The sequence below is a fragment of the Rissa tridactyla genome, unplaced genomic scaffold, assembly GCF_028500815.1.
Source record: "Rissa tridactyla isolate bRisTri1 unplaced genomic scaffold, bRisTri1.patW.cur.20221130 scaffold_29, whole genome shotgun sequence".
Taxonomy (NCBI): Eukaryota; Metazoa; Chordata; class Aves; order Charadriiformes; family Laridae; genus Rissa; species Rissa tridactyla.
This window is the reverse complement of record NW_026529507.1, coordinates 3,726,869-3,740,153: the sequence shown is the minus strand read 5'-3', so window position 1 is coordinate 3,740,153 and position 13,285 is coordinate 3,726,869. Positions and strand designations below refer to the sequence as shown.

Sequence of the window (13,285 nt, the reverse complement as noted above, 5' to 3'; positions counted from 1 at the left end):
GGGATCACATGGGGCAGTCTCTTCTTTCGACGGCCGACGTCCCAGGAGGACTCTGTCAGTTCACCTGACTTTAATCCTGAACCGTGCATTCCCAAACCCAGATCGGGAATCCAGCTCCCGTCCATCACTGAGTCCAGTCTGGGACTTTCCCAGTGCCTGCCGGTGACGTGATCGTCATCCTGGGAGTCTGATACAGTTTTGTGCATATCGTAGAGATTTCAATAGTTTCTTTTTATTTTATTATTCATATTTTATTAAAGTAGTTAGTTGCTTCTGTGACTCCAGAGGTGTAATGCCGGGACTGCTGAAGGCCTTCTGTTGGCCGGGGAGCATCTCGCTCAGCGCCTCAGGGGAGGGGTGGGAGGAGAGTCTGTGAGATCTGCTCTTTGATTTCTCCTGCTTCCTCTGCAGGTGGGACTGTTGGAGGGAGGCTGAGAGGTGGCAAGACCTTCCTTGGTTGAAGCTTCTCTGAATTCTGCTCTGACATCCTTTCTTCCTCTGACTTCTTCTTCAAGGTTTCCAGAACTTCAGGGTCAATGGTTTTGGCATACCCGACCGATTCTGCACCCAGCTGCTGAATTCTGGAGATGGCTTTTTGCGTGCTCTCCTTGGCAGTCTCACGACTCACTCGGGAGATATCAACAGCCTTTTGCAGTGGCTGCAAGATGAGCAGCTTTGCCCAAGAAGAAGAAGTGTCCAAAGGATCTGCCCCTCTGGCACTGGCAACCGAGCTTCCGCTGACCTCATCGGGAGCCCTCCTTAAGACGTGGACGGACTGGTCCAGCGCCTTCACCTGCTCCAGCACTTCCTCGACCATGGTCTTGGCCTTCTCTTTAACCTCCTGGTCTTCGTCCAGCATAGCCTGCAGCAGCATAGGCTGGATGCTTTTAGGCACCTCTTCTTCGGCCTTCTTCTTCGGCACACTTTGGAGACTAGAATGTTGCAGGTTGTTGCAGGGGATGGAAGGCCGGCAGCATTTAATGGGCCCCCTGCTAATGAGAACTGGGCTAATCAAAGACCGCCTTGAAGAGAAAACCAACCCACGAATGGCCAAGCACCGGCACTGTCAGGTTCAGGGATGCTGCATCTTTGGATGCAGAAGTCTTTGGATGAAAACCAGAGGTTTTCAACCAGACGCGAAACCAGCACCATGAACCATGCGGCCATTTAGTGCAGCTCACAGGTTCGTGCTAAATGTGCGAGTCCACGCGCAGAAGTGGCCACTGAGAGTGCCCAGGCACACTTTTGTGTCAGAAGGGGCTAGTGCCTCCTGTCCGAGATACACGGGAAGGAAAGCGCCCACTTCTTGGTCTCTGACAGCCACCTTCAAACAACAACAGGACACACACCAGCCAGGCACCACTTCCTCAGCAACCAAGCACGGCTCACAAGCCCCGAGGAGCTGCATCTGTGTGTGTGGCAGCACCCTCTCCCAAGGCCCGGGTACCAAGGCACTAGCGCACAGCGGAGGCGGCCCCCAGACCGACCCCCACCTCTGTACACCCTCCTTTCAGGGAGTTGCAGAGAGCGAGAAGGTCTCCCCTCAGCCTCCTTTTCTCCAGGCTAAACAGCCCCAGCTCCCTCAGCTGCTCCTCATCAGACTTGTTCTCCAGACTCCTCACCAGCTTCATTGCTCTTCTCTGGACCTGCTCCAGCCCCTCAGTGTCTTTTTTGTGGTGAGGGGCGCAAAACTGGACACAGCCTCTTCTGGGTCCTGCTGGCCACACTGTTCCTGATACAGGTCAGAACGCTGTTAGTCCAACCTGGCCTTGCGTCCCGGGATTCTGGGTTTGTTGGGTTGGAGTTTGGGGTGGATTTTGGGTTTTTTGATTTGGCTTTTGGATTGGATGTTGAGTTTCCTGGACTGGATTCTTTTTGTTGGACATTTCCCGTTGGATTTTTGGGGTTGTTTTTTTTATTTATTTAAGTTGTTTTTTGGGGTTCACGTTTTGGGGTTGGATTTTGGGTTTAATTATGGGTTGGTCGGTTGGAATTTTGGGGTTTGATTTTTACCCCTGCACGGGCGTGTCAGGCAGCCATTGTGACATGAGGGCGGCAGGGCCAGCGCTGAGTGTCTGGCGGTGGTGGCATGGCAACCGCTGATGTGCTGCCCGCAGTGGTGGGGCTGCCATCGGCAGGGACATGTTCAAGCAGGTCAGGTTCCTCCAATGCCATCCAAGCTGGCCTTGAGCCCTGGGATTTTGGGTCGGTTGGGTTGGATTTGGGTTGGTTTTAGTTGCTTTTTTAGGGTTGGATTTTTTGGGTTTGGATTTTTTGGCTGAGTTTTTCGGTTGTGTTTTTGGGCTTTTTGGGGTTGTATTTCTGGGATTGGATTGTTTGGATTGGATTTTTTGTAGGTTTTTTTTTTTTTTTTGGTTGGATTTTGGATCAGATTTTGGGTTTTTCGCATTGGATTTATAAAGTTAGATTTTTTGTGTTATTGGGTTGAATTTTGGGTTGGGTTTTTTGAGGTTGGGTTTGTTGGGGTTGGGTGTTTCGGTTTGGTTGGGTTGAATTTTGGGTCGGATATTTTGGGATTGGGTTTTTTGGAGTTGGCTTTTGGATTTTTTTGGGTTCAGTTTTTGGGGTTGGATTTTGGGGTGGTTTTTTTGGATTTAGTTTTTGGCCTTGATTTTTGCCTTTGCGTGGGCGTGTCAGGCAGCCATTGTGACATGACAGTGACAGGGCCAGCGCTGATTGTCTGGCGGTGGTGGCATGGCAACCGCTGATGTGCTGCCCGCAGTGGTGGGGCTGCCATCGGCAGGGACATGTTCAGGCAGGTCAGGTTCCTCCAACGCCGTCCAAGCTGGCCTTGAGCACTGAGATTTTGGGTCGGTTGGGTTTGAAGTTGGAGTGGGGGTTTTTTTAATGGTTGGATTTTGGCTTGGATTTTGGAATTTTTGGGCTTTACCTTTTTTGGCTTGGATTTTTTGGGCTTGGATTTTTTGGGGTGGATTTTATGTTTTTTGAGTGATATTTTGGGTTGCATTTTGGGTTTTTCAGGTTGGATTTTTGGGGTTGGATTTTTGGGGTTTGGTTTTTCAGGTTGGATTTTTCGGGTTGGATTTTTCGGGTTGTTTGGGTTGAATTTTGGGTTGGGTTTTTTTGTTTGGGTTTTTTGGGATTGGGTTTTTGGGGGTTCGGTTTATGGTTTTTTGATTAGATTTTGGGTTTTGGGGACTCGATTTTTGGGGTTGGGCTTTTTGAACCCTGGGATTTTTAGTTGTTTGGAGTGGATTTTGGGGTGGGTTTGGTTGGGTTTTTTTGGGTTGGGGGTGTTTGGGTTGGGTTTTTCTTTTTGGGCTAGATTTGTTGGGGTTGGATTTTTGGACTGGGCTGTCCCCAGGGCCCTCCATCCCCCATGCGTTTAAACTTGGCTGTCTGATACCAACCAAATCCCTTTGATTTGGCTGAAAATAAAAGTATTCCAGTGCTTGACAAACCTTTCAGTGAAGAAATGTTTTTCCTACTATCCAATCTAAATCTTCCCTGGCACAACTCCTGGCCATTTCCTCTTGTCATGTAACTCGTTACTTGGGAGAAGACACCAGCAGCCACCTCGCCACTTCCAAGCCTGTAGTGCTGCATTGGGTTTTCGTGACCCAAGTGTAGGACCCGGCACTTGGCTGTGTTGAACCTCAGGCCACTGGCCTCTGCCCATCGATCCAGCCTGTCCAGATCCCTCTGCAAAGCCTTTCTACCCTCAAGCAGGTCGACACTGCCAACCAACTTGGCGTCGTCTGCAACCTTATTGAGGGTGCACTCGATCCCCTCATCCAGATCATTGATAAAGACATTAAAAGGAACTGGCCCCAGTTGTAGGCCCTGGGGAAAACCACTTGTGACCAGCTGCCACCTGCATTAAACTTTGTTCACCACCACTTTGGCCACTCTTTGGCTCAGCCATCCAGCCAGGTTTTCACCTGGCATAGAGTACTCCCGTCCAAGCCACGGGCAGCCAGTTTCTCAGGGAGAATGCTTTGGGAAATGCTGTCAAAGGCGTTTCTAAAGTCCAGGTAAAGAACATCCACAGCCTTTCCCTCATCCACTAAGTGGGTCACCTTCTCATAGAAGGAGATCAGGTTTGTCAAGCAGGACCTGACTTTCATGAACCCATGCTGACTGGGCCTGATCACCTGGTTGTCCTCATGTGCCACATGATGGCACTCAGGATGATCTGTTCCATGATCTTCCCCACACCGAGGTCAGACTGACAGGGCGGTAGTTCCCAGGATCCTCCTTCTGGCCGTTTATGTTGATGGGTGTCACCTTTACTAACCTCCACTTAACTGGCACCTCCCCGCTTTGCCAGGACTGCTGAAAAATGATGGAAAGCGGCTTGGTGAGCATCTCCGACAGCTCCCTCAGTACCTGTGGGTGGAACCCATCTGGCCCCATAGATTTGTGTATGTCTAAGTGCTGTAGCAGGTCCCTCACTATTCCCTTTGGATTATGGGGGCTTCATGCTGCTCCCCATCCCTGTCTTCCCGCTCAGGGGCTGAGTACCCAGAGAACTGCTGGTCTTACTACTAAAGACGGAGGCAAAGAAGGTATTAAGTACCTCAGCCTCTTCCTCATCCATTTTCACTATGTTTTCCGCCATATCCAATAAAGGATGGGGATTCTCCTTAGCTCTCTTTGTGTTTCTAATGTAATCATAGAAACATGTTTTAGTGTCTGTTATGACATTAGCCAGGTAAAGACCTAGTTGGGCATTGGCCTTTCTAATTTTTTCCCTGCATAACCTCACAACATCCTTGTAGTTCTCCTGAGTTGCCTCCCCCTTCGTCAAAATGTCATAATCTCCTTTTTTCCCCTGAGTTTGAGACAAAGCTCTCTGTTCGGCCAGGCCAGTCTTCTTCCCCACCAGCTTGTGTTTAGGCACATGGGGATGGCCTGATCCTGCGCCTTTAAAAGTTCCTTCTTGAAAAACGTCCTGCCTTCCTGGACTTCTTTTGCCCTTCAGGACTGCCTCCCAGGGGACTCTGTCAACCAGGCCTCTCAAAAGGGCAAACTAAGATAACCAGGTCCGAAGCCCAGAGAGTTATTGCCATTAGGCACCTCCTGATGGTGGAGGGAGGGGAAGCCCAAAAGAAGGAACTCCGTGACACTGGTATGGTTCAATAGTTTGCATCCAAGCTGCAGTGTTCAAGGGCAGATGGTCAGTGGAGGAAACAATGCTTCAGGAGGTTAAAAGAAGATGAGACAGAGCGAAAGAGTGTAGAAGGACGAGAAAAGAGGTTCATGGGGACATTTGGGCACAGGCTGGAAGGAAAACAGAATGGAGAGGAGAATCATCTGAGAGCAAGAAGACATCCTTTGATGTACAGAGAACAAACTTGCTAAGTGAGTCAGAGTAGGACTGCGCTATAAAATGTATGCCAGTTATTGGATTCGAGCTCTTTACCCAAGAGCCTCTTTACAGTCGATGGAGAAAAAAATTGGTGTTTCTCAGTCGTTCTTACTCTAGTCTATTTAAATATATCTTTTAGGATGGGCTAAAAGGAATTCTACTGAAAGATAAAACACCTCAGCAAAGTAGCTTTAACCTTTGTCTCCTAACCTTAGGAGAGAAACAGAGAAAGCAGCGTGGAGATGGTGACAAATGAGGAGAGATGTGGGAAGTAAAGGTAAGCAGGACAGCCAGAGAAAAGGGGAAGGTTTGGTTTTCAGGGAAAACCAGAGCCAAAGAGGGCAAAGAGGAAAAGCCTGTGTTAAAACTATTCTCTTTTCAGGACTGTCTTTCCATCCATGCTTGAACTTTGCCAGGTAGAACAGAAAGCTTTGTAAACAGACTCCTCCTCAGTCACTGACCACTTTCTCGCTGAAAACCAGTTTTGGTAAATCATTCTGGCAGTGAGGGGGAAAACAAAAGAAGATTTCAAAAGCAACACAAAAGAGGGGAAGAACCAAAAGAGATGGCAGGGAGGAAGGCCCCTCCTGTGCATACCGGGGATGAGAACAGCTGTTTCCAGCTTGTGTGCATGCCTCAGCCTGGCAAATGGGGAATGCCCACGGCTTGGGGTAGCCGTGCCCAAGGAGCTGACCTTGCTTGCACAGGGAGAGAGCAGTGTAGGGGCAGCAGTGAGGGACTTAAAGGCAGAAAGAAGAAAGGAAATATCAGGGGGTGTCATGCAAAAGTGGGCTAAGTTGAGTTTTGATCCTGAGGCAGAAGAAGAAGGGGGATGTGCTCTTTGGTGCTGGGATGTGGAGCGACATACGGGATTCTGGGAACTCTGGGGCTTGGAAATCCTGCGCAATAAGTGAGCATTAGCAAGGATTTGGAAGAAACGGGATGGGTTGTGGGGAGCTCACAGGCACTGGCAAATCCTCAGAAACCCACAGCTTGGTGTTGGAAGCAAGGGAGCAGACCCAGGCACAGGAGAGTGTAGCTGTGTTTTGGGGATGGCCAAGGGCCTTGGTGGGGCTTTGACACCCCAAGAGAACGGAGACCCTTCTCTGCTCAGCTGTGGCTTCTGTCTCTTCCACTGAGCTCAATGAGAGGACACCAAGTCCTTACAGCTCCAGCGCCTTGTTGCCTCCTCACCCACCCTCCCCAGAGCCTGGGAGGTTCCTACTGCTGACCTGCACCTGGCACCTCATCACTGCCACATCACCCAAACAGAGCCCAGAGCATCTCAAGAGGCAACGGACATCCCTCCCCAGGGGATGGGAGTCCAGGCTTGGCCGTCCTGTTTGGTGAAGCACATCAAGGCCTTTCACAGTGATTTCCACATTTAAGTTTCTTCCCGGCCCATGTGTCTCCGACTTCCTGCTTCACCACACCACAGGGACAGGAACTTTGTCTGCTCCTTCCCTCCATGGTCTCTGCAGTGAGGGACTTCAGCAGGGTCTGATAACACCCTCAGAAACCTGGAGGTTTGCTGCTTTTACTTCTCAAGAGGACTAGTCAATCTTTCAGGATCTGCACTTCAGGAACTCGGCACCAGAGCGCTCCTTACCACAAAAAACACACGAAGGAGCCAAGTCTGGGCATAAGTTTCCTTTAGTCTTCAGCTCTTCTCTGGCTCATTAGAGAGATTTCAGGAGTGCAGTCAAAATGAAAAGATGTCCAAGCAAAGAGGCCAAGTCAATTTAACGCTTGATTTTGAAGAGCCAGTTCTGCATTAATCCCAACACATTTGGCTTACAGAAATGTCTTCGGGAAGAGTCTGCCCCGTCTAGACCCATGTGGATGGACTGGCACAGCCACCCCCAGCAGGCGGAATCCCCATCTCCTAGGCTGAGGCACGCAGTCAAGATGCAAACCTCTGCAGTGCCCACTTGCTACAGGCCTCCAGGCAGAGTGTGACTCATTCCACATGACCCTCTGAGCCTCTGTCAGCTCATTGTGCTTCCTCCACCCATCCCTGCAACTCTCAAGCCTCTGGGAGCTTTGGCTTTGGCATCCTCCCGACATCCTGGGGCCAGGTTTCTAAATGCCTCCTCTGCAGCTTCCCCGCCTTCCACTTCTTGTGTGCTGCCTTTTTGCCCTGCAGCCCAGTCCATTTATACCAGCAGCCTCCTGAGATGAGTGTTTCTCTTCATGGTATTCCAAGACATCATTCCTGTGCTTGGAGGAGGCTGTGCTGTAATGCCTATACGATTTCCCGAGCTCCTTCACCCTTCAAAGCTGCTTGCCATGGCACCGCTTGTATCAGTCCCCCGAGTACATCAAAGTCTTCTCCTCTGGAGCCACCCACGTGTGTTCCTCTGCTGGCCTTCCTCACTCCTCTTTGGCCTCTGGGACCACGCTATTTCCTGGTCACTCCAGCAAGGCTGACACTAATTATCACATCCCTGACCAGCTCTTCCTTGTTGGCCAGGACCAGGTCTAGGTGAGCATCGCCCTTCCTGGCCCACCAGGCAGCTCTGCTAAGAAGTCGTCTCATGATGCTCCAGGCTGCTGGCACCTTGTTTCTCTGCCTGGCCAGTGAATGCCTGGGCAATTACTGTTCCCCATAGGAATTTCCTCATTTACCTGGAGACTTCTTCGTGTTCCTATTTAAGACTTGTTCTGCCTACTGTGCCTGATCACGTAGTTTATAACTGCCAAGACAGTGTCACGCTTACTGGCTTCTCCTCCCATCCTCACTCACACAAGCTACTCACCCTATTGCCCATCTCATAGAGGAGCTCCATAGGTCTGAGCTGCTCCTTCACACAGGCGGCATCCCCCCATCCTCATCCTCCCTGCCGCTCCTTCCAGCAGAGCCCGTGTCCTTCCATTGCAGCACCACAGCTCAGCAAGCTGTGCCACCACACCTCATTGAATCCAAAATCATCACAGGGCTGGGACAAGACACGGGGATCCTCCTGGAAGGGCACAATTGGGCGGCAGCAGCTCAGCTGTGGCACCAGGGTGGAGCGCAGACTCCTCACAGGGAAACCTGAGCACCGATCCTGACCAGAACAACCATTGTCCATCGAGCAGTTTGTGCTGGGCTGGGCTGTGCTGCACGTACAGCGTGGCCTTCACACCCGTGCTGTGCTGCACAGGTCCCTTGGCTGCAGGACAACCTCAGCAGCATGTTGTCACACAGGAGCCTGCAGACAGGTCCCACTCTCTGCCGGACATTACGCCTCCTGCGAGGCCTTGCCTGTATGCGACCCTGCAGCAGGAGCTTCTCATGGAAACTTCCTTTCTGTTTGAGTGTAGAGATGGTGAATAGTGTTGTTCCCTGTAAGAAAATCCTACAGTAGCTTGAAAGAGAAAAACAGGAGACTGTCTTCTATGGGTGGGGTCTGCATGGTGTCCTGCACTCAGTTCAAAGCCCATTTAATGCACACATCCTGGAGTCCCCACAATCTAAAATGTCATAGGATTGCCCCTGGGATACTCTCCGTACAGTGCTAGACCACATGAACAGCGTTTCAAAACATACATTATGAAGTCGGAGTGCCTTTCTTACTGGGATCATAACAGACCAACACTTCCTAGTGAAAAATCACTCTCTCAGCACCCCTGGATGCAAACCTCTGGACCCACGGACTGGTAAGGGTGTAGTTTGCTCCAGTAACCCTTGACTTGATCCCCACCCACTGCTGGTTGCTCTCCTCCAGAGTCCTGCCTCAAAGCACCAAGGCCTGGTAGACCTCGCTGCTGGTAACTGAGGCAAAGAGGACATTGAATATCTCAGGTCTAGTCCTACTCCTACTAAATTCGACAGTGCTCCTACATTATTCCCTTTTCTTCGTTTAACTATTTCTGAATCACCTAAAGCTCATCTCGGTGCCCTGGAATTCCTATTTGAGTTTCAGTTGAGTTTTGATATGGACCACTGCTGCATCTGGAGGATACTGACCTCTAAGGCAAGATGTATGCAGGCACACTGTGAAAATTATTGGTGTTTGCGATGATTGTATCATCAGGGCAGTGAGTAAAGATCCCCGTGTGACGTGCTCCATGTCCATGCGATGCCTGCAGCTGTTGTGTGGAGAAGGGACAGCCCTCGCCTCTCTGATGACACCTGATGACTGATGCCTCTGACTGAAGGCACCAGTCAAGGGAACAGACACCCAGCTGCACTCTCTGCGATGCCATTAGAGGCACTGGAGATCTGGTAAATTGAGCTGATGGAAAAGAGAGAGACCAAGCTCTCCCTATGGCCCAGGACGGCAGTTGTACATAGGAATTCCTCTAAAAACTGCCATGAACACAAAGAGGAGAAGATTCTTATGGCCCGTGTTTAGGCATCAGCTGTCATTTCACTTGGCCAAAGGGCTTTCCCACCAGGCTCATTCATGATCCCTGAGACGATGCCCTGTCTCTATGAACGGCTCCAGCAGAGCTTGCGGTTATCTAATAATAAGACCAAAAAAGGTGATATTTTGATGTAACTTTGAGAGGAGAATTAAAAGTTCTGGAAAGAAGTGTCTCTGCCCAGCTGAGGGAGGGAACATCAGTGGTGACTTCATCCTGTTTCCCAGCAGGTTCCCCTGGAGCCCCAGGGACACCTGGAGGGAGCCCCGAGGGGGCAGAGAAAGGGCTGCCTTGGGCTGGTCCTCTGCTGCTGAGCTGGGCTGGGCTCCTGGCATGGAGGGAGCTGATGGCAAGCGGGCAGCGCTGCAGAGAGACAGCTCTGCCCAGGAGCAGCTCCTCTGCCAAGCGCAGCAGGGCTGAGGGCACTGCCTGCAGGCAGCGAGGGCAGAGGAGGGAGGCAGAGAGTGTAAAGGCAGTCTGGGGTGGGAGGAGAGAGGAGAGCTCGCTTGGAGAAAGATCTTCACAGCCCTGAACAGGGTAAGTCTCTGGCTGCAGGGCAATGCAGCTGCGGTTCCTGGAATGATCTCCCAAAGCTGGCACATCCCACAGCCTCTGGGATCTATCAGGAGGTCTCTCACAGTTTCTCCAGCGTAGAGGAAAAGGACTTGCTTTGGAGCAGGGCTTCCCTGTGGCTCTGTCAAAGGGACAGGGCACATCAGCTGCCTTCACCCGGGGATGGCTGCAGTGTGAAGGTGGGTGTGCAGCCAGGGGTGCCCAGGGCTGTCCTTCAGAGCAGGGTCCCTTCACCCAAGGGTGCTTTGTGCCGTGGCAGGGACTTATCTCCTGTCAGGATCAGCTCTCCGTTTACCTGAGGAGCTCCCAACAGCAGTGTGGGGAGAAGCTGTGGGGGGAAGAGGCAACTCCTGGCAGGAGAGTGTCCTGCTGTCAAGGGGGTGCTGCGTGGGGCAGGGCTGCTCTCAGCTGCAGTTCACCCCCAGGACATTTCCCAGGGGATTGTTTGAGGGAAAGCTCAAGGCAGGAATTACGTTACAGATAAGGAGCTTTCCTGCGTTTGTGTTTTTATTTTCCTAGTGAGAGGGTGGGGAGGTAGAACAAGGGATACATGTATAGGGAGCTCTCAAGTGGGAAGAAGTCAGTGAGACTCCTGAGCTGTAGCTTTGAGTGATCAGTAGGTCTGCCAGGAACCTCCTGGAGTGCCTTCAGCCACTCCTCTGCCCATGGGCAGCACCAGCATCAGCTCTGCTGGACCCATCGGGGTTGTTCTGACCTGCCCTTTTCCACCTGCAAACAGGAACGTGAACCCGGCCAGTGCCCGGCAAACAGGCAGGTTTCTGTGGGGCCAAGGGGAGCGCACAGGGGTTGGGATGGGATCTGTGAGAGCTGACAGGGAAAAGACATGGGACAGGGAAACACCTCCCAGGAGGAAAATCTCCCGGCAGCAGAGCTATGATCAGGGAATGAGAGGAAAGAGAAACCAGAAATGCTGTGGGAGGAAGGATTCAGAAAACTCTGTATGATCCCCTCCAATGCAGACCCCTTCCCCTGAGCAAGTGTCTCCATGGGAATGAAGTGTCCAAGCTCTCCTCTAACCCGTGGGGCTGTGGGCAAAGTAGTCTATGTGGCTGGGGAATGAGCTGACTCTCCCCTTCTGAGACACCATCACTAGGACACTTGGGTGTCTCCTTGGGGTGTCCTTCCAAGCACTGCGCTGCCCTCCAGGATGCCAGTCTGTCCTGGAGCATCCTGGTGTTACCTGAATGCCCAGTGGAGAAGCGCAGAGACGCTACGACCAAGGAAAGGCTGCTGGGTTTGTGAAACGAGCCATGTGTGTCCTTGGCGAGAAGTGGGGTGCTGAGACCTTGAGAAAGGGTGAGACGCTGAGCTCTCGGCAGTGGGTTTCTCTGCTCTCAGCAGCGCCTGGTGTCTTTTCAGGTCTACATGTGAGTGTGATTCCCCTCTGTCTCAGAAAGGCACAAGCAGAGGGCAGCTGGGAACAAGACAGAGGGACAGGCCAGCTCCCCTCGCTCTGCACTAACCCTCAGACAATCCCCTGGCCTGGCAGGACTCCCTTTGCTGTCCCTGAATGCAGCAGAAATGGTGAGGGTTTCTGAAATCCAAGAGAATCTCCTGCTGAGATGGGAGAGAGCTGTATAAGAACCTCTCTCCAACACTCTTGCAACTGTGGTTTCATGGCAATGGGAGTGCAGAGACTGACAAGCCCTTTTTTCACGAGGAGAGGTTTATCTGAGAAATTGGGACACCAGGACTGCCCACCCCATTCCCACGAATCTGCTGCTGCAGAGCAGGGCTGACTCCTGGGCATCCGGCGGGCAGAGGTCCCGCTCCTCCTGGCACACCTGGACAGAACCAACCAGAGCTCCAGCCACAGAGCTGAATGAAGATCTGACAGAAATGGAAAAGCAGAGCAGAGCGTGAGGTATGAGAACTGGTGTTGATTTTTCTCAGAAAAGTCTCCCCTAACTTGTCACTGTGCTTTCCTCCTTGTTCAGTGCTCCACACCAAAAGGCACCAAATGTCCAACAGCAGCTCCATCACCCAGTTCCTCCTCCTGGCATTCGCAGACACACGGGAGCTGCAGCTCTTGCACTTCGGGCTCTTCCTGGGCATCTACCTGGCTGCCCTCCTGGGCAACGGCATCATCATCACGGCCATCGCCTGTGACCACCGCCTCCACACCCCCATGTACTTCTTCCTCCTCAACCTCTCTGTTCTCGACCTGGGCTCCATCTCTGCTACTCTTCCCAAATCCATGGCCAATTCCCTCTTAGGTACCAGGGCCATTTCCTACAAAGGATGTGTTACACAGGTCTTTTTTTTCTTTTTCTGTACTGTAGCAGAGTTTTATCTTCTCACTGTCATGGCCTATGACCGCTACGTTGCCATCTGCAAACCCCTGCACTACGGGACCCTCCTGGGCAGCAGAGCTTGTGTCCACATGGCAGCAGCTGCCTGGGGCAGTGGGTTTCTCTATGCTCTCCTGCACACGGCCAATACATTTTCCCTACCCCTCTGTCAGGGCAACACAGTGGACTAGTTCTTCTGTGAAATCCCCCAGATCCTCAAGCTCTCCTGCTCACACTCAGACTCCCTCAGGGAAGTTGGGCTTCTTGTGGTTAGTGTCTCTTTGTGTTCATCGTGCTGTCCTACGTGCAGATCTTCAGGGCCGTGCTGAGGATCCCCTCTGAGCAGGGACGGCACAAAGCCTTTTCCACGTGCCTCCCTCACCTGGCCGTCGTCTCCCTCTTTATCAGCACTGCCGTGTTTGCCTACCTGAAGCCCCCCTCCATCTCCTCCCCATCCCTGGATGTGGTGGTGGCTGTGCTGTACTCCGTGGTGCCTCCAGCCGTGAACCCCCTCATCTACAGCATGAGGAACCAGGAGCTCAAGGATGCCCTCTGGAAATTAATGACCAGGTTATTTTCTGCAGCAATAAACTGTCTCCTGCAAATCACTCATAATGTAATTCATTATACGCCAAGCCCGTCTTCTGTAGGTTTGGTTAGGGGTTAGGTAACTGTGTGTTAGGTTTGGTTGAGGGTT

At 51.8% G+C, this 13,285-nt stretch overlaps 1 protein-coding gene across 1 annotated transcript in view; it reads left to right on the top strand.

Annotated features, from left to right (window-relative positions):
* The window catches only part of LOC128903287 (olfactory receptor 14J1-like), a gene marked incomplete at its 5' end in the record, with an annotated part of 28,680 nt that extends 15,901 nt beyond the window's left edge, over positions 1-12,779 (top strand). The window contains one exon of the mRNA XM_054187303.1: positions 12,762-12,779. Within this exon, the coding sequence (XP_054043278.1) occupies positions 12,762-12,779 (18 nt within the window). The remainder of the gene's footprint in view (positions 1-12,761) is intronic.
* Positions 12,780-13,285: the final 506 nt, after the last annotated feature.